Source organism: Mobula birostris, chromosome 14 (genome assembly GCF_030028105.1).
Source record: "Mobula birostris isolate sMobBir1 chromosome 14, sMobBir1.hap1, whole genome shotgun sequence".
Lineage (NCBI taxonomy): Eukaryota > Metazoa > Chordata > Chondrichthyes > Myliobatiformes > Myliobatidae > Mobula > Mobula birostris.
The window spans coordinates 81,201,081-81,223,364 of record NC_092383.1 but is presented as its reverse complement, the minus strand read 5'-3'; the positions used below and the strand labels follow the sequence as shown (position 1 = coordinate 81,223,364).

Below are 22,284 nucleotides of genomic sequence, written 5' to 3'. Positions count from 1 at the left end.
AGATGGAGTCTTGACTGCCATCTACTTCACTATAATCTTGCACTTTATTGTTTACCTGCACTGCACCTGCTGCACTTTTTTTTTGCATTGTTATTGTTTTATCATGTTCTACTTTAATGCACTGTGCAATAATTTGATTTGTACAAACAATAAGGCAAGCTTTTCACAATCTCAGTATGTGACACTAATACACCAATTCATAACATTAAGGGAACAATTTTAGTGTCTTCTTTTAGGTAACTAGAGAAAAAGTTACCTCACATTTTAAAAAAAGTTTGAAAACAAAAAAACAATGAAAAGTAGACTCAAGAAGGGAATAGTTGCATGCTAAGATACTTAGCCATACATTATGATCATACTGACACTATGATGATGACATGAAGCAGCTGCATATAAAGTTGGCAGCAATTAGGTGGTATTGGATATTAAGTACAACTTGATAGTACATCACCTCAATTACTTGAAGCACTGCCAAAATGAATCTCATTGTAAAATACCAATTTTTGAAATAATACCTAGGTAAATAAAATTTACTGCATTTATCAAAATTAGGGTCTAAATTTGCATTATTCTCCAGAAAAAGAAGCCAAAGAAATTCATAATCTCTTAATTTCAAAACCTAGAACAAAAAGTTTAGCCAGCTTTTTACATCAAATAGTATAATAAACATCAATTATTTGCTGTTCTGGGGCTCTCCATACACTAAGCTTTTCTTATACTCTGTGCATAGCCTAGAGTACGAAAACAGCTTTTTAAATACAACAGCAGAAGAGTGCAATTTTATTCTCTCCCACCCCCACACAATTCTCTTTTGGGGACGTGGGTGTTGATACCTGAAATATACTGTGCAGAATACTTTCCTCGGACCTCAATTGTTCATGCTCATCTCCACATTTTTTTTTTTTAAATTAAGGGGTAATCTGCCAAAGTTAGCAGAATAGCTGGCTTTTAAATTGGCAATAACATTCAGGCAACAAAATATCTTTGACCTGCCCAAGCATAATGTCTAGCTACAACTTACCAATTTTGCTCTGTGTGGAGCTCTCAGGAGGAAAATCTGCAATAGAAATATTATAATTCTGTAAAATGTACAATTTTATTCAAACATGTTGCTAGGCTGAATCATACCAATATTTACATCTGCTTTTCAATTCTGTCCCTTCAATCAATTCATTCACCTCTCCCCTGCTTTAATTTTATTAATGTATTCATAATTCTGATTACCTTGTTCCAGTTAGACTCTCAATTCCAGAGCTGCATGGAACCCCCTTATTCTTACTACAATATACAGTTGCAAGAAAATGTTTGTGAACCCTTTGTAATTACCTAGTTTTCTGCATTAGTTACTCATAAAATGTGGTCTGATCTTCATCCAAGTCACAATAATAGAAAAACCCAATCTGCCTAATCTAATAACACAGAAACAACTGTACTTTTCATGTCTTTATTGAACACATTGTTTCACAGTCCAGGTTGGAAAAAGTATGTAAACCCTTGTATTTGATAATTAGTAAAAGTCCTTTAGCAGCAGTAACATCCACCAAACGTTTCCTGTAGCTGCAGATCAGATTTGCACAAGGAGGAATTTTAGACCATTCCCTTCTACAAAACTGTTTTAGTTTATCAATATTTCTGGGATAACTTGCATGAACAGCCCTCTTCAGGTCATGCCCCAGCATCTCAATTGTGTTAGGGTCTGGACTCTAACTTGGCCATTCCAAAACATTAAGTTTTCTTCTTTTTAAACCATTCTGTTGTTGGTTTACTCTTGTATTTTGGATCATTAACTTGTTGCATCATCCGACTTCTAATAAGCTTCAGGTGACTCTGCACTACCCCGACATTCTCCTGTAAATGTATTAATACAATTTTGAATTGTTCCATCAACAGTTACAAGCTGTCCAGGCCCTGAGGCAGCAAAACAGCCCCAAACCATGATGCTCCTTCCACCATGCTTCATAGTTGGGTTGAGGTTTTGGTGTTGGTGTGCAGTGCCCTGTTTTCTCCAAACATAGCAGTGTGCATTTCTGTCAAAAAGTTCAACTTTTGTCTTGTCCGTCCACAGAACACTGTCCCAGAAGCAGTGTGGAGCATCCAGATGGGCTTTGCAAATTTGAGATGTACAGCAATGTTTTATTTGGAGAGCAGTGGTTTCCTCTATGGAACACCATTCATGCTCAGTGTTTTTCTTATAGTGGACACATGAACAGACTTTAGCAAGTTCTAGAGATTTCTGTAGGTCTTTTGCTGTTACTCTTGGGCTCAAAGTCTACTTTTGTGCTTTTAATTAAACCTCAGCAGCTTTACAATAGTCTACTTAATTAAGAATAAAAACATGGTGCTGCCTGACCTGCTGAAGCTCCTCCAGCACACTGTATATGTATTGCAAGGATTAAGATGTGCAGACACTGTATAGTTACCCAAGCTGAACACGGCCTTGAGAACCTAGTGACCCTTTACACAGCTTTTGTTCACGTCATCCGTTTTACCAATTCACAGGTATTATTGGCCTTCAATGCTTAGATTTTTATGGTTATTAGCACCTGAAATATATTATGATTGGTACTTATATATGCAAATAATATTTGCAAACAAGTGCTCAAAGTTTCTATTGAATCAATATCCGTATAAAAATTAACAAGTGTAAGTTATCAGAGTCCAATTGATCGGCAATGAAACTGGCAGATTACAAACTTTAGGCTGCAGAGATTACCTGGTAGAGCAGATTCATAGAAACATAGAAACATAGAAAATAGGTGCAGGAGTAGGCCATTTGGCCCTTCGAGCCTGCACCGTCATTTATTATGATCATGGCTGATCATCCAACTCAGAACACCGCCCCAGCCTTCCCTCCATACCCCCTGACCCCCATAGCCACAAGGGCCATATCTAACTCCCTCTTAAATATAGCCAATGAACTGGCCTCAACTGTTTCCTGTGGCAGAGAATTCCACAGATTCACCACTCTCTGTGTGAAGAAGTTTTTCCTAATCTCAGTCCTAAAAGGCTTCCCCTCTGTCCTCAAACTGTGACCCCTCATTCTGGACTTCCCCAACATCGGGAACAATCTTCCTGCATCTAGCCTGTCCAATCCCTTTAGGATCTTATACGTTTCAATCAGATCCCCCCTCAATCTTCTAAATTCCAATGAGTACAAGCCTAGTTCATCCATTCTTTCTTCATATGAAAGTCCTGCCATCCCAGGAATCAATCTGGTGAACCTTCTCTGTACTCCCTCTATGGCAAGGATGTCTTTCCTCAGATTAGGGGACCAAAACTGCACACAATACTCCAGGTGTGGTCTCACCAAGGCCTTGTACAACTGCAGTAGTACCTCCCTGCTCCTGTTCTCAAATCCTCTCGCTATAAATGCCAGCATACCATTCGCCTTTTTCACATTTATGATTCATCCATTGTTCCTCATCTTGGGTGATAATTCTCTCTTTTTTTTCTTCTTATAGAAACATCTGCATTACTCTAGACTATGTGAAACGGAGACATCTCTTTCTCCCTTATAGGGGAGAGAGAGCACCTGTGGTACGTGAAATACAGGGTGAACCAGTAGTCTTTGGGGCACTGCAAGACTGTGTTTTTGCTGTTGCTTTGCTACATGCTTGAGTGCTCGGGGGTGGGTGCCAATGCTTTTTTTTTTGCTACTGGTGGGGGAGGGGGAATCGTTGCTTTGCTGCTGTTTATGCGTGGAGGGGGACTAACTGGGGGAGTTTGGGGTTCTAACATTTAATTCATTCTTCGGGAGCACTCCTCTGTTTTCGTGGATGTTTGCGAAGAAAAAGCATTTCAGGATGTATATTGTATACATTTCTGACAGTAAATATACCCTTGAAACACCAAAGTTACTCTGCACAAATTTTATCGTATTATACAACAATCCACAATGAATATTTGCACAACAGGATTCCCTCTAGGTGGGATACAAATAAGGAAGGTAAACCCAAATTTTAATCCACAGACTTTGGTATGGACAGCAGTTAATCATCACTTTGCTTATTAAAACAACTATAAAATACATTTCCAAATAAAGCAGCGCTTCATATAACCAATATATACAAATTATGTTTATAAAGCACCTTTAACATAAATCATCCCAAGGCACTTTATAGGATCATTATCATTTAACTGAAACAAAAGGAAATACCATGACAGATGCAGCAGCTTAGTCAGAACTAGACTGAGGAGTATCTAATATTGTGAAATTAAAAACAATATTTGAGAAAAGAATGCTAGAGGTTGGCCCTTAGGGACCTCAAATAATAAAAAGGCAGAGAATTATATTCAGTAATGATCAAGAGTCTATATACCTTGAAGGTGCTGCAGGGCTGAAGGGGATTATAAAGAGAGGGAGGGATATAGTCATGGAGATATTCATAAACAAGATTAAGTGCCTTAAAATTGAGATTTTGCGTAACTAGCAGTCAATGCTATTTAAAAAAAATGGGTTGGGCGAATCAGATTTAACACAAAGATGCAAATAATAGTATCTGAAGCAACAAACAATCTAGAGCCAGAGTTTCACGTGAAAACATTGACAATTTGTTTCTTCATCACAGATGATGCTCAATTACATGAACTTATGATCCAAAGCTCCCACTTAAATTTAATATGACAAAGTAATGCAAAGTCTGGTTGAGTTCAAAGAGTTTCAAGGGTCCAAAAATCACTGGATAGTACATGACAGTAACTTTAGTAGATCCAGACTTTAAGATGATAAGCAAGAAATTTATTCCCAGTACTGGATTAAGTTGTTTAACAATGTAGAAACAGTGAGAAGAAAATTCAATAAAAAATAAATATTTCTATTAAATTAACAAACTTCATGGAAAATGGGTTTACTGAGATGCCTCATGGACACATTACTGATTTATTGTGTTTTTACTTTAAATTTGAATTAGGGGAACAAATTCCAAAATGGGCAGAGGCTACCTCTAAACTCAAATTTACAAACATCAAAAATGTTTAGTGTGAGCCATCATATGCGTTACAAATTCAAACCTGTTACAGAAACTGGAGTTCAAGTTTATCATCAATCACTTATGTAAGCAATTTTTTTAAATTACTGGAGTTGACCATATTACATAGTATTTGCTTGCCTAACTTTCTATCACTTTGTAATTTAAACTGGGCACTCTAGCCTTTCACATACGTGTTTCGTCAACCCCTACAGTAGAGGACTGAAGAATTCCCTTTGAAATAAAAACAATTCATTTTATGGAATTTGAGTTTTTCTGACAATTCCACTATTTATTGCTATTCCTAAAGATTATTAGGAAGGTTACAGTACTGCAGTTTCACAAACCTGTATACAATCATTAAAGTAGCTGTACATCAATTCTCCCTTATTAGGAGAGCTCTTGACCTAGTCTGAATATTATGGGTTCCAACTACATTAAAGAATCCAAGCTGACACCTCAGGGCATTACAGAGGAGAGTGCTACTTGCGGCTTAGCCTCCAAGAAAACACAACTAATTCAGCATGGTAGCAACATTTACAAGCTGCCTTGAAAATGCCCAGTATACACTCAGTGACCACTTTATTAGATACGCCTGCTTATTAATGCAAATATCTAATCAGCCAATCATGTGGTAGAAACTCAATACAGCAAAACATGCAGATATGGTCAAGAGGTTCAGTTGTTCAGAATGGGGAAGAAACATGATCTAACTGACTTTGACTGTGGAATGATCGTTGGTGCCAGAGGGGGTAATTCAGAAACTTCTGATCTCCTGTGACTTTCATGCATAACAGTCTCTGGAACGTGAAGAGAATGGTGTGAAAAACAAAAAAAAACATCCAGTGAGCAGCAGTACTGTGGACGAAAATGCACTGCAGATGAGAGAGGTCAGAGGAAAATGGCCAAGGCGTTCAAGCTGACAGTAACTCAAAACAACAAGCATGCAGAAAAGCATCTCTGTTCGCATAACACATGAAACCTTGACATGGATGGGCTACAGTAGCAGGCCATAACTAGGTTCCTTTCCTGTACCCAATAAAGTGGCCAAGTGTATAATGCTTTAAAAAACTTAAGAGCAACATGACAGCAGTAACGCAAAGGAACAACATCCCTAAGAACGAGTTATTGAATTATAGACCACCACGCTGCACTGTGTAACAAACATCAATTTTACTGATATACTTGAAAGGTGATCTGCGTCTTCAGCAGGAGTTAAAGGACAAGGTTTGCCACCAAGTGCAGGTGTAGGAGCTATGCATTCTGTGCTGTGCACTTAAGTGTATTGTGGTAACCAGTCACATTAGTGAGGGTGTAGTAAGAACAAAGGGAATAAGTTTTGTATTCTTGCATATGTCATGGCATATGGAGAAACTGAGGGAAATAAATGTTAGTAGGGAAGTGGTGTTAGGTAAATTGATGGGATTAAAGGCAGATAGATCCCTAGGGCCAAATGGTCTGCATCCCAGAGTGCTCAAGGAAGTAGCCCAAGAAATAGTGGATGCATTAGTGATAATTTTTCAAAACTCTTTAGATTCTGGATTAGTTCCTGAGGATTGGAGGGTGGCTAATGTAACCCCACTTTTTAAAAAAGGAAGGAGAGAGAAACCGGGGAATTATAGACTGGTAAGCCTGACATTGGTGGTGGGGAAACTGCTGGAGTCAGTTATCAAAGATGTGATAACAGCACATTTGGAAAGCGGTGAAATCATCGGACAAAGTCAGCATGGATTTCTGAAAGGAAAATCATGTCTGGCGAATCTCAGAATTTTTTCAGGGTGTAACTAGTAGAGTGGATGAGGGACAACCAGTGGATGTGGTATATTTGGATTTTCTAAAGGCTTTTGACAAGGTCCCACACAGGAGATTAGTGTGCAAACTTAAAGCACACGGTATTGAGGGTAAGGTATTGATGTGGATAGAGAATTGGTTGGCAGACAGGAAGCAAAGAGTGGGAATAAACGGGGACCTTTTCAGAATGGCAGGCAGTAACTAGTGGGGTACCGCAAGGCTCAGTGCTGGGACCCCAGTTGTTTACAATATACAGTAATGACTTAGACGAGGGAATTAAATGCAGCATCTCCAAGTTTGCAGATGACATGAAGCTGGGCAGCAGTGTTAGCTGTGAGGAGGATGCAGGGTGACTTGGATATGTTAGGTGAGTGGGAAAATTCATGGCAGATGCAATTTAATGTGGATAAATGTGAGGTTATCCACTTTGGTGGCAAGAACAGGAAAACATTATTATCTGAATGGTGGCCGATTAGGAAAAGGGGAGGTGCAACGAGACCTGGGTGTCATTATACACCAGTCATTGAAAGTGGGCATGCAGGTACAGTAGGCGGTGAAAAAGGCAAATGGTATGCTGGTATTCATAGCAAGAGGATTCGGGTACAGGAGCAGGGAGGTACTACTGCAGTTGTACAAGGCCTTGGTGAGACCACACCTGGAGTATCGTGTGCAGTTTTGGTCCCCTAATCTGAGGAAAGACATCCTTGCCATAGAGGGAGTACAAAGAAGGTTCACCAGATTGATTCCTGCGATGGCAGGACTTTCATATGATGAAAGAGTGCATCGACTAGGCTTATACTCTCTGGAATTTAGAAGATTGAGGGGGGATCTTATTGAAACGTATAAAATTGTAAAGGGATTGGACAGGCTAGATGCAGGAAGATTGTTCCCGATGTTGGGGAAGTCCAGAACGAGGGGTCACAGTTTGAGGATAAAGGGGAAGCCTTTTAGGACCGAGATGAGGAAAAACTTCTTCACACAGAGAGTGGTGAATCTGTGGAATTCTCTGCCACAGGAAACAGTTGAGGCCAGTTCATTGGCTATATTTAAGAGGGAGTTAGATATGGCCCTTGTGGCTAAAGGGATCGGGGGGTATGAAGAGAGGGCACGTACAGGGTTCTGAGTTGGATGATCAGCCATGATCATCCCCAGTGGCGGTGCAGGCTCGAAGGGCCGAATGGCCTACTCCTGCACCTATTTTCTATGTTTCTATACTGTAGCTTGGGGCCAGTGGAGGTCACATCTTTCCTGACCACTTAATTTCAATTCAAGATTGTATGTTTGCTAATTGCTAATAAGGGATCAAAATGAGGAATTCAACTTTTGTTGCAATCATTTCATTGGAGCTGAGGGCAAATCATGCATGAATAACAACTACGTCTGGGGTCACAGGCTGGCAGCAATTATTTTGACTTTGGATTAATTTTACCTGCTGTAGCAGGTAAGGGTAACAAGGTATTCAATGAGCAAGGCACAGATTCTGCTTTTAACAGCGATACTGAAGAGTCAAATTAGAAAACAATGTTTACTAACCTTTCCATCTTAGATGCTGCTTGATCTGCTGTACATTGCCAGACTTATTAACTTTGTCTGGTTTTCCCAACTGAGAGCTCACAGAGGAGATCAAAACTAAAATATAACCAGAAAGTGGCAGAAATACACAATCTAGCAATCTGGGAAGCATCCATGGAAAGGAAGGAACATAAAGCATTTAAGTTTAATTACAATGAAGATAGGCTGACCATACCCCTCCAGTGATGCTTCAAGACCCACTGAGTACTGTAAACAGGAAATGCAGAAACTATTGATTGCCAGTAAAAGTAAAGATGATTTACCTTCTTCCTCTTCACTATCTGAGTATTGGTCAATATCACCAGTTCCATTTTGCTTGGGTGGGGGCACAGCTGAACGCTGTCCCATCAACTTCACGAGCTTCCTCTCATAAACTGTCCTAGTAGATGCTACATGGAGATAGAAAAGGCAATGAATACAGATAAACTCTGTAGAACGACTGTTCAAGAAAATACCTAGTTCAGTATCTGGTAGTAAATAAGTGAAAGTTGAAAGGAAGTAACAAACTAGTTGATTTTGATTGCCTTTTCATTAACCTGGGAAGTATAGGATTAAATTTTACTTTTTCTGAATTGAAATATTCACTCACAAAAAACAGTAACAATTTGCATTTACATAGATTTCCAATATAATAAAACATTCTAAAGGTGAGCTACAGAGATGTAATTAGACAAATTTTACAAATTTGAAGAAAAAGAATTTGGGTAAGCGACTAATACTTAATCAAGTGGGTTTTAGGCAGGAGCACTGAATAAGTAGTGAAATGGAAGGTCCAAGTGTTGGTAACGTGGTGGGGGTGGGGGTGAAATACCAAAGCCTAAGATGTACACAAAAGGAATGATTGATGTTAGAAATGACAAAACTAGAAGAAATTAACAAGCATTTGAAGGACAAATCATTGTGAACATACAGGGTACAGGCAAGAAGTATAATAAAATTCCAACAATCTGCTGCCCAATTTAATCAGAATTCTTGATGCTTTGGCATTCAGCTAATATTTTTTTTTTCATACTGCCTTTAAATTCACTGGGTCCCGATTCCCTGCTCCCTTCAGATCATCAGGGCCCCATTCTCCACAATCCCTTTAAACTTGTGTGGCTCAGTAGAAAATTTATTATGATGCTGTGTAACACTCAATGCAAAACATAGGTGTGTCAGTGTGTTAATAGGAGCAATATTCAAGCAGCTGGAAAATCTGCCTGTAGTAACACCAAAATCCTCAGCTTGCTGAATTATCATAGTTTTATTATACAATGAGTTAACCCTGCATCTAAATGGAGAAGATGGATGTGTTGAGAAGAAAAGATTTTCAATTTTATGCTTACCCACAATTGGACCAGGTGTAACTCCATATTTCACAAGTTGCTCTTTCAAGTCTTCATCGCTCAGTTGCATGACATTCATATTCGTATAGTTACCTGTACTCTTCGTCAATTTGGAAAGTTCCTTTGTTAAAAGGAAAACGCAAAGGACAAATAGAGAGTTTAATATTACTTGCAAAGGCTGATGTAATTTAAAGTCTTTAAATAACCCAGAATGAAACCTTTTTGTCATCATGATTTGAAATAAGAGCCACCTTACATACAAAAGAACTTTTTGTAAGTTACATAAATCAGTGGCACAATCATCTTGGTTATCATGAAATGACCGCTGATGCAAAAAATTAATTAAATAAAAACACACAGTATTCCACTTACTTGCATTCTACTCAATAATGAAGATATTACATTAAAAATATTTTCACTAGACCATTCTTGTATGAGGAACAGATTCAGGGAGATAGAAATTAAATCATAAGAGTGATGGAAATCAGATTAGGCTCACTTATAGGGATGAAAAAGATGACCTGCTTTAAGTATATACAATATCTCATTTACACACCTGTTATCTGCAACCTTATATCTAGTTTCATGCTTTAGATTATCATACTAGAATGCCCATTTTGCTTAATACCTAGGAAAAGAAGTGGATGGAAAAAACTAAAGTGCTAACCAACTGTTGCTGCAAAACCAGAACAATTACCTTGTCACCCACCTCTACATGGAAGGTTTATTTAAATGAGAAAAAACTCTTTTGGACTGTTGCCTCCAGTAGTCTGTCAAAGGATCAAAACTTTAAAATTGCACATAGCTTGAAGTTTACCATTTAGCCCTCAGAGCCTTTCTCCAGGGCCAAAAAATCCTTCCTGAGCTGTAGAACTATTCAATTTTACAGCTGTAGTCTAACCAAAGATTTCTTTAGCTGGAACATGAGGTACTCAGTCCTCTCGATAAAGGCTGGCATTTCAATTGAAATGGCATTGTCCACAAGTCCCTACAAAAGACTGCAAGGAGTACTGAGAAGATCATAGGACTCTCTCTTCCACCCATTAGAGAGATATTTTTCAGGAACATTGCATACACAAGGCCCTCAGCATTCAGTGATCCTTCCCATCTGTCCAACAACCTTTTTGACTCCATATCATCAGGTAGGAGGTACTGTAGCAGGAGGACAAGAAATGTTAGAATGGGAAACAGCTTCTTCCCCCAGGCCGCAAGACTATTGAACTCCCTGCCACCACCCAGATCTCCACGTATGAAACACCAGTAGTGGTATACTTTTCATGTTTTAACTTGTATTTGGCCCCTTATTATTTGTGGTAATATTACTTTATGTGTTATGTGAGTTATATGTACTGTGCTGAGCACCTTAGTACAGAGGAACGTTGTCTTGTCTTATTTGGAGGTATACATGTATATGGTTGAATGACAAACTCGAACATTTTTAAATCCTCATTTGTTATATCAGTTTCTTCTCATGAAGTACACCCATCTTCAGGTTCTTTAGGCCTCCACTACTCTCAGCATGAAGATTTAGATAGTGCTTTTTTCTTGATCCGAGGTGAATCATTGCAAAGTTACTCACACCAAAATCAGTTTGTCAAATATACTCAACATTTCTGTAAAATATGATCCCATTCCAATTCTGGGGAGTAACCGGAAATGAAATGTCGCAATCTGAAGTATTTTATAAAATACAAGTTGAGATCCAATCCCCCCCAAAAAAAAAAAAAAAATTCTTGCAGGGCATGATACAAGTTTGACAGGTCAATTATCACCATCACCTGTTACTTCCTTGCTGATTTCCTGACCAATAACATGCTCAATTCCACAATGAGTTTCTTCAAGTGGGCTTTATCACATCAAGAATTCCATAATCAATATCCACAGACATCCCACTAATCTGCATTTAACACCCCTTCAAAGAAAAATCAAAACAATTGTTTCTTAGACGTGACCTTTTTACAATGATTGCAGATTCTCTCTGATCAACTGGAAAATTTAACTGTATGTTAATTATACACACGAGTAACTTCCCTGTTAGCTTAACTAGTCTATGATTTCCCCAATGTTCCTCTCTCACCTCTCTTAATTAGGATAATTGCACAAACTCCCTATCAAAAGGAACGATTAAATTAAGAGAACTTAGGACATGTACAACGCCCCTGCCAACAAGAGAGCCAAAACCATCTGGCACTGCGTGCTTGCTACTCATTACTGTCATTATGTTACTCAATATTGTTATGTTAAGTTTGCTTCACCCAAGGAAACTTCTTCACTGATGAAAAGTAATCATTCAATATAATTTTGATATCAAAAAAAAGAGTACAACATTGCTATTATTACAGAATGATATTGTACAGAAACAGGTCCTTCAGCCATTCATGTCTACATTGACAATGTTGCTATGTACACATGATCTGTATCCCTCTACCCCTTGTTTGTATATATGTATAGATGCCTCTTAATCATTGCTATCGTATCTTTTTCTACTACCCTAACACCTCCCAGGCATTTGCCACTATAATTAGACCTCCCTGCCACCTTAAACCTACACCCTTTAGCACTTGACATAGCTATGTGAAAAAAAAACTTCTAACCTATCAATGTCTCTCAATTTTATAAACTTCTATCAGGTTGCTCTCCAGTCACAAACATGCCTGAGAAACCGTGTTTGTCCAGCTTTTCCTTATGGTTTACTCTCTAATCCAGTCAACATCTCAGTGATCTCTAGTGTAGCATTTTCAAAGCCTTCATATCTTTGTAGCAGTATGGCAATTACATCTGCACATGGTATTCCAAATGTGGCCCAACTAAAGCTCCTACACCATCTGCAAGGAGTTAATATGTTCTCGCTATGTCCACTTTATGAACAGATTAAAAGATTAAATATAGTGTTCAGTCACAAAGCTTATGGGGTAACTTATGAAATAGGTGTTAGGATACCACTGACATGTGCAAGGGGGTAAACATTTGTTCATAGTAGGCAATGGTGTATACAGGCCAAGCGCATCATGGAGATATCCTTGGAATGTGGAAGAAACCATTTTTTTTGTCCTAATAGCTTCTTATCCAGTTTCTTTCCTGAAGAATTCAACTGCAATGAAGATGAATTTTGAAACACCATACAAGCTAAGCACTGCATAAAAGTGAAAAACCTGCTTTATTTAATTCAAAGTGAAAATAATGGCATGTCACATTGCACAATGTTTGAATCAGGTCAAAAGTAAATGCCTGAAGTTATTCTGCTGCATTGGAATGTGAAATGGGTTTGGATTCAGCCTTACCACCAAATGCTGTTCAGGAGATAAACTCAAAGGCAAAACTGCCTGTAATTGAGAATTTTTTTTTTTTTTTTTTAATACAATGATCACAATATAGTCTAGTTTCATTCCAAGGCTACAGACAAGATTCAATGGATACCCAGAATTCTAAACCTTGCTTATTGCCCTAGTTCTCAAGTACAGTTGTGGTATTTGCTATGGTCTTATCCTAAACTAGGAGTAGAATAATGAAAACTGGAAAGAGCTGTGCAATGAGTTGGACAGGATAAAAAGGAAGAAAGCAAAGGTGAGGCAGAACATGTCAGGAGGGGGAAATCCATTACTTACAGGGTGAGCACAATCAGAAAAAATTTATGCACTTGTTACTGAGTTAATGCAGAGACTATTTAGACATTCCTCACCATCATAAAAACATCGAAATCTACAGCACATTACAGACCCTTCAGCCCACAATGTTATGCCGACCATGTAACCTACTCTAGAAACTGCCTAGAATTTCTCTACTGCATAGCCCTCTATTTTTCTAAGCTCCATGCACCTGCCTGCTAAAAGACCCTCTTTTATCTGCCTCTACCACCTTCACTGGCAGTGCATTCCACGCATCCACCACTGTGTGAAAAACTTACCCCTGACATCCACCTTGTACCTATTTCCAAGCACCTTAAAATTATGCCCCCTTGTGTTAGCTTTTTCAGCTCTGGGAAAAAGCCTCTGGCTATCCACACAATCAATGCCTATCATCTTATACACCTCTATCAGGACACCCCTCATCCTCCAACACTCCAAGGAAAAAAGGCCAAGTTCACTCAACCTATATTCACAAGGCATGCTCTCCAATCCAGGCAACATCCTTGTAAACCTCCTCTGCACTCTCTCTATAGTATCCACATCCTTCCTGTAGTCAGGTGACCAGAATGGAATACAGTACTCCAAGTGGGGTCTATCTAAAGTCTTACATAGCAGCAACATTCTTGAACGCATCCCACGGTTGATGAGGGCCAACACACCATATACCTTCTTAACAACACTGTCAACCTGAGCAGCATCTTTGAATGTCCTATGGACATGGAGCCCAAGATCTTGCTGATCCTCCACACACCCGAGAGTCTTACCATTAATATTATATTCTGTCTTCAAATTTGACCTACTGAAATGAACCACTTCACACTTGTCTGGGTTGAACTCCATATGCCCAGTTCTGCATTCTATCAATGTTGTGCTGTAACCTCTGACAATCCTAATAATTTAGTAGTATACGTACCATGTCATATGATACAGGCGATGCAAGTTTTCAAAGTACATTTATTATCAAAGACCGTATGAATTATACAACCTTGAGATTTGTTTGCTTCTAGGCAGTCACAAAGCAAGAAACTCAAAAGAGCCCAGTTAAAAAAAAAGACCAACCCCCAACATGCACAAAGAAGGGGAGGGGGGAAATAAATCATGCAAAGTAAGCAGCAACAACAGCAGCATTCTGAATCATATTGAGTCCTTAAATCCAAATCCCCAGAGTGGGCCCAAAGCCTCACTGTTCAGTTCATCATATTAGCAGAGCAAATCACTGCAAAGGCGATCATGTTTATTCATTTCCATAGATACTACCCGACTTGCTCAGCTCCTTCTAAATTTTGTTTGTTGCAATGGATAGAAATTGGTTTGGAGTATCCTAATGTCATAATACAAATTAGAGAAATGGGTACTAATTTACTGGGCCAGTAATCTGGAAAGATTTATTTAACTCCCAACAAGGAAGCTGGAAATTTGAATTCAAGAAATAAAATAAATCTGCAAAAACAAAGTATTGTTGCATCAATAAAGCTGATTAAAAACTAGTAGATCATAAAAACTTCATTAATGCCAAACATAATTCTGGAAGAACTACCAGTGAAACTCTAGGTCTAATCTCCACACTATTCATAATTTATCTCGAACACAGAGCTACAAAATATAAGAGGCTTGACAGCCAAGTACATTGCTAACTGTACTTGATTAACTGTAGTTTCTGACAAATTACTGTACATACTCTAATTAATAGCTTTTGGTGAGCTAGGAAGTTTGTAGTCTGCTGAGGGCTAGATCTATGGCATTCAAGTCTGGTGTACAAGAAAACCAGTAACGACTTATGAAGGGCTATCACAAGAGCGATTTCCAATCCGTACAGATTGTGGTCTTTAACATCTCTACCTCACCGACAATCAACGCTGGTGCACCTGAGGGATGTGTGCTTAGCCCACTGCTTTACTCTCTCTACAACTATGACTGTGGCCTCGCACAGCTTAAATGCCATCTATAAATTTGCTGGCAACACAGTATCACTGGCAGAATTTCAGATGGTGATGAGAAGGTGTACAGGAGCGAGACACACCGGTCAGTTGAGTAGTGTCGCAGCACTCAATGTTAATAAAACCAAAGGAATGACTGCGGATTTCAGAAGGAGCAAGACAAGAGAACACACACACCAGTTCTCAGAGGGATTAGAGGTGGAAAGAATGAGCAATTTCAATAGGTGTATCAATATTTCTGAGGATCTAACCTGGTCCCAACATATCAATCCAGTTATAAAAGCAGGGTTAATTCACAACGGCTGTAATTCATTAGGAGTTTGAGGAGATTTGGTATGTCATCTAAAACACTTGCCAATTTCTACAGATGTACAGTGGAGAGCATTCTAACTGGCTAGATCATTGCTTGGTATGGGAGGGGAGGGGCTACTGCACAGGATTGAAATAAACTGAAGAGAATTGTAAACTTAGCTCCATTGTGGGCACTAGCCTCCGTAGTATCCAGGACCCCCCCATCCCATCACCCAGTACATGCCGTTCTCATTTTTACTACAGGAATGAGGTACAGAAGCCTGAAGGTACACACTCAACAATTCAGCAACAGCTTCTTCCCCTCTGTCATTCCGATTTTTGCAACGGACAGTGAACCAATGAACATTACTTTACTACTTTTTTTTAATGTGTATGTGTGTATATATATATATATATATATATATATATATACACACACACACACACATATACACACATATATACATACATACACACAGTAATTCATTTTTCCCCCCATTATATATTGCATTGTAATGCTGCCGCAAAACAACAAATTTCATGAGATATGCCAGTGATATTAAACCAGACTCTGATTTTGATTCAGTTGTACAGGTTCACAATCCCTAACCCAAAATTCTGAAATCCAAAAAGCTCCGAAAACTGAAGTCTTGTTCACCAACAGCTGGCGTCACTCAGGTGTGACGTGGCAACACTAGCAGAGGCTGCCAGATGTCAGTTGTAGCTCAGTGCTCATACTGGTTATGCACTGGTTACACGTGCATCTGCTATTCGCTGATATTTTGTGTTCACTGTTGACTGTGTGTTTAATTTCACTGTGAAAATGTCAAAAAGAGCTGCAGATACCCCTATGGGTAACAATGAGAAAAAAAAGAGAAGGAAGCATCTATCATTATCAATAACGCAGAAAGTGGATCTATTGGTGTGTCTGTGCGGCATCTTACTGAAGAATATGGTGTCGGAACTACCACTGTATATGATTTACAGAAACAAAGACAAGTTTTATAGTGACAGTGACATTCTACATTTATTCCAATAAGTAATTTATCATGTGTTTGATTTGGTTCGTTTGAAGCTGTATATTTTTATGTTTCATTGAATGTTTTTTTTTCTTGTCATTATTCCCTAAACAATACAGTATAACTATTTACATGGTATTATAAGTAATCTAGAGATGATTTAAAGTATACGGGAGGATGTGCATAGGTCCAGAGCTCCGCTGGGTCCTAAGGTCCACCACACTGACAAAGGTTAAATAAGGGACTTGAGCATACATGTTTTTTGGTATCCGAAGGGGTCCCGGAACCAATAAGGAGGGATTCTGAAATCCGGAAAATCCTTCATTCCGAAATGCAACTGGCCCCAAGGATTTCCGATAAGAGATTGTGGGCCTGTATTGTTTTCAGCACTGATCACTATAATAACGACTGGAAATACAGACTTCTTTGCTCCGCCTCCCAACCCATAGCCCAAAGGCAAAGTTAATAATTTAACTAATAACTTGTTCTTATACTATTGAAATAATCGCTTATTTCAGCAATATGTTGGGATGCCAATGAAGCTTCTGTAACTGTAACAACTCAATGTGCATTTTGTTATTCTTTTCTCTTATACTACCTCAATGCACTGTTGTAATGAAGTGATCTACGTGAATGGCATGCAAGCAGCTTTTCACTGTACTTTGGAATATGTGACAATTACACAACCAAGTTAAATCACATCATGCTACAAACAAAACAGAGAGCTAGCAGGATCAGAATTGCACAATTACTAAGAGTATTGCCATCAAGAATATTCAGCCAGAACACGCAGCTGAACCAGATAATTTCTATAAACAGAAGTTCCTATTCTTTCTTCTCCATTTACTGTATGGTAAAATACTGTTACTTGCACTGGGTTTCTCAAGCAATCAGCATTCATCTTGGAAATTTTAGGTTTTTTTTTGTGAATTAGTAAACCACAGCCAAATCAAATTCTGTCTTAACTACAAACTACATATTTGCATGCCCTTTAGCAATCATTTAGTAAATCAGGAATTGTAAACAATTATGATGCTATCAACTAATTCATTGCAAACTAGAGTTTGAACCCAAGATCTTCCTTGAATATAGATTTGGAAAAATAAAATCATTAATTCACATTTCTAACACAATTTAAAAAAAAAAGTGAAAGCCAAAATAATCAACCCTTCTATTGATTTTTTGTTTTGGAACTGGTGAACTGTGCATTAGATTAATGGAATTCCCCTGATAGTACAGATGGTGATCACACCCTGTAGCAAACAACAGAAAATCTACAGGGCTGTAAATCCACGAAACACACACAAAATGCTGGAGGATCTCAGCAGGCCAGGCTCTCGACCTGAAACTTTGCACGTACTCTTTTGCATAGATGCTGCCCGGCCTGCTGAGTTCCTCCAGTATTTTGTGTGTGTTGTAACAGTAAGGAACAGTTTGAATTCCCAATTTACTATATTCCAATTAGCCAGTGTTTCCAGCATAATTACAAAAGGTCGAAAGAAGCCAAAATGTGAAAACAGAAGTGAGACTGAAATAAGAGAAAATTTAAGAAACAAATCTTTTTAAAAAACTTGTACATAAACTTATCTTTACTATAAAGCTAACTTGAAATATAACATTGAGCTAATCCATCCATACCTAGCCCTCGAAATAAATACAAATACAGCAAACAGGAACAAGGCTATTCATCAAAATTCACCCATCCTGAAAGATATGAAAGAACTGTATTTCAGTACTGTATTATTTCTTTAAAAAGTCATGCCCAGCATACCCTTCTGGGGTTGTGTATTTCACATGCTCATTGTTCTTTTGGAAGATATTTCTTACACAAGCAAATAAACGTACCTAAACCTAGAAACATGTTTTGAATTCTGAAATAGAGAGAAAGAACAATGAATTAAAGGTTAGCATTGGGACATTCTCAAACGGGAATAGATCGATATTCTGATCAGCTGTAATGCTTAAAAGGAAGTGGGCAGCAGCTGCAATTAAGGCACTTTGATAATGGTGAATATGACAAAAGGCAAATGGAAACCAGAGGGGCTAGATTGCAAAAGTGGACCCAAGCGATAAACATGGAGGCCATTTAGTATAAATCAGCTTCAAAATCAGTCTAACATTATGAGTGTAATCACAAAATACTCTGCAGATGCTGGGGTCAAAGCAACACACTGGAGGAACTCAACAGGTCGGGCAGCATCCATGGAAATAAACAGTTTTGTCCTGACGAAGGGTCCTGGCCCGAAACGTTGACGGTTCGTTTCCACGGATGCTGCCCGACCTGCTAAGTTCCTCTAACATCATGAGTGAACTGGCTGGTCTAGTGCTATTTTTCCCAGCGTTCAATGTACGCAAGTTGTTTGTAAAGTCCTCTCCAATAAACACACCTACACAGAGCACTGTCACACATCGATCTAAGACCCCCACCAGCCGGGCCATACTCTCTTCTCACTGCTGCATCAAGAAGGGGCAGGAGCCTTAAGAACCACACCATCAGGTTTAAAAACAGTTATTCCCTCTCAACCACCAGGCTCATGAACCAGTGGGAGTAACATAGGTTGTGAACAGTGCCCACAACCTATGTTTTCACTTTTAAGGACTCATCATCTCATATTCTTAATATTTATCCTTATTTGTTAATTATTTCTTTTATTTCCTTTGAATTTCTGTAGTTTGCTCTCCTTTGCATATTGGTTGTTTGTCCATCCTGTTGGGTGCAGTCTTTCATTGATTCTATTGTGTTTCTTGGATTTACCGTGTATGCTTGCAAGAAAATGAATCACAAGGTTGTATATGGTGACCAGTATGTATCTTAATAAATTTACTTTGAACTTTGAAAAGAGCAAATAGTCCACTTCAACTTTAATGCCAGGCCTGAAATCAGTGTTGAGGAAGCGAAACTAATAGCACTGGCTGAAGTCATTTTAAATGAATCTTGCACCATATATATTTACCAAACTTCTGAGTGTTAACTTATTCTTCTGCTATCGTGATTAGATTTTCCAAGAAACGTGGCTAAAATCTAATCCACTGCATTTTTAAGAATCCCTGCAATGCTACTTCTGATGTGACTTTGTGCATGGCAGGTCATGCCTATCAAGGAAGTTACCAAGAAGGCTGATGAAGGAGAGGAAGTGGACGTTGTCTACACGGACTTCAGCAAGGCTTTGACAAAGTCCCACATGGGAGGCTGGTCCGGAAGGCTAAGTTGCTTGCCATTCAGCATGAAGTAGTCGACTGGATTCAACATTAGCTTAACAGAAGCTACAGTGGCAGTAGATAGATGTGGGTCTGTCAGGCCGCAGGGATTGGTGATGGGTCCAATGTCGGTTATCATCTATATTAATGATCTAGATAATGTGGTAAAAATGGATCACTACTGATGATACCAAGATTGGGGCGTAGTGGACAGCAAGGAAGGCTATTGAATGATGCAGAGTGATTAGGACAAGCTGGGAAAATGGGTTGAAAAACAGCAGATGGAATTCAATGTAGACAATTGTGAGGTATTGCACTTGAGGACAAGCCAGGGCTACAGTCAATGGTAGGGCACGCAGTAGAATACCAGGGACCTGGGAATACAGATCCATAATTCCTTGAAAGTGGCATCACAGGTAGACATGGTTGTAATGAGAGCTTTTGGCACATTTCCCTTCATAAATCAGAGCACTGCATACAGGAGTTGAGATGTTATATTGATGCTGTATAAAATGCAGGTGAGGCTGAATTTGGAGTACGGTGTGCATTTCTGGGCAGCTCCTTACAGGAAATACATCAATAAGCTTGAAAGAGTACAGGCAAAATTTACAAGGATGTTGCCAGGGCGTGAGGACCTGAGTTATCCTAGAACTTTATTTACTGGAGCGTAAGGGAAAGAGGGAGATTTTATAGAAGCATACAAAATTAGAAGGGTGAATGCATGCAGGCTTTCCCCCCCAAGCTGGGTGAGACTAATACTAAAGGTCATAGGTTAGGGTGAAAGGTGAAATATTTAAGGGGAAGCTGAGGGTGGTGAGTGTGGAATGAGCTGCCAGAGGACATGGTAGATGCAGGTTCAATTGCAACATTCAAGGAAAGTTTGTATAGGTAAATAAATCAGAGATGTATGAAGGCTACGGTCTGGGTGCAGGTAGATGGGATTAGGCAGAAGACCAGGCTGGCATGGACCAGATAGGTCATAGGGTCTGTTTCTATGCTGTAATGTTCTATGAGTCCATTCCAAAACCCCTCCTTCTGCCTATTCTCCACATCCAGACCCACCAAATCTGGATATGACATATAGCAAACCATGAGAGTTCTTTTTAAAGAAGCATAATCAGTGATTAAGGAACAGAACTTGCAGGAATTGGGGTGTCATGTTGCAGTTATGCAAAACATTGTTTGGGGTGTTCTTGTTTGCAGTTCTGGCTCCCATGCTACAAGAATGTGGTGGCATTGCAAAGTGTAGTACAAATGGCATTAAAATTTTATGATTGCAGGTCACCGACCCAAAATATTAATTCTATTTCTCTGTTCAGAGATGCAGCCTGACAGTGAGCATTTTTTTCATTTTCAGTTCTGACTTCTTGCATCCAAAGTTATTTTTCAGTTTCCATTTGAAAGTTAATTATTGGGATACCACATTGTGGGTGTAGGGAGAGAAGGGTTTTTTTTTTGCGGGAACAAAGGGGGGAGGGGGAGAGAGAGACAGAGACACACTAGATGAAAATGTTTATTAAAGAAACCAAATCTTGGAAAAGTGATACAAAAACATAAAACGCTGGATACACTCGGCAAATCAGGCAAATAAGAAACTGAGATAACCTCAATTCAGATCTTTTCACAGGTGCTGCCTAGCCTGTTTCCAGCATTTTTCGTTGTTATTAACCATCATGTTTGTTGGTTAATAGCGAAATACACAAGTTTGATCAAATAAGATCACATACCTTCAAAAATAAAAGCCACCAGATTCGTCATCAGTGGTAGGTGTGTGTGTGCATAATATATATATAGAAAGTAATACGATTAATTGCGGGAAACTGCCGATGTAATCACAACAGCAGGTTAAAAAAAATCTCCCTCTCTAATCTGCTTCGCGTAGTAACGGCCATTTTGTAGTTTTAATGTCAATGAAGCTTTGTCAGTTCAGGACACTCGATTAATGATTTCAAATATACTGCAATGTTTCCCAACAAGTGTTCTCTTGCTTTATATAAAAAATCTTACTTCGAAATAAACATTTATGAACGCATTTGTGCGGGGAATTTGAAAAGCCGGGTGACTGAATAGAAACCAAATTATGCCAGTATTGAACTATACAAAGAACAGAAGATATACCGGGAACCAATACAAAAACAATATTTTACTGGATCAAAAAATGCACACAACTATTAGCAAATGCAACCATAATCTAGAAGAAAAAGTCAACCTCATAATCCAACTGAAAAATACTGTCAACTATCGCCACATTCAAATACGGAAACATACAGACACCGATTTCCCTAAACTCACGGTGCTTTTAACTTCTGAAGAATCCTCCTCGTCGCTGGAAAAATCCGCCCTCAATTCTGACTTATTCTTAGAAGTAATGTGTTTTAAATAGAGCTGAACGTAAACCTCTTTCTTCTGCTCCCTTCGCGGTAAAGGTACGTTATGAGCAATTAATTCACTCTTCAGTCTGCCTTTAGTTAACTGATTCGGATCCCGATTTTCCCAAGTATCCGACATATTCAACATAGGCGCCAAATAGTTCTTTTATTATTGAATTAAGGTTAGAC

The 22,284-nt window shown here is 38.8% G+C and overlaps 1 protein-coding gene across 1 annotated transcript in view; it reads right to left on the bottom strand.

The window, feature by feature from the left end:
* LOC140210014 (lamina-associated polypeptide 2, isoforms beta/delta/epsilon/gamma-like) overlaps positions 1-22,274 on the bottom strand; it is a 31,495-nt gene extending 9,221 nt beyond the window's left edge. The window contains exons 1-4 of the mRNA XM_072278744.1: positions 22,019-22,274; positions 9,656-9,776; positions 8,594-8,719; positions 1,022-1,057 (exon numbers count right to left, since the gene is read on the bottom strand). Of these exons, the coding sequence (XP_072134845.1) occupies positions 1,022-1,057; positions 8,594-8,719; positions 9,656-9,776; positions 22,019-22,243 (508 nt within the window). The 5' untranslated portion in view covers positions 22,244-22,274. The remainder of the gene's footprint in view (positions 1-1,021; positions 1,058-8,593; positions 8,720-9,655; positions 9,777-22,018) is intronic.
* Between the last annotated feature and the right edge of the window lie 10 nt (positions 22,275-22,284).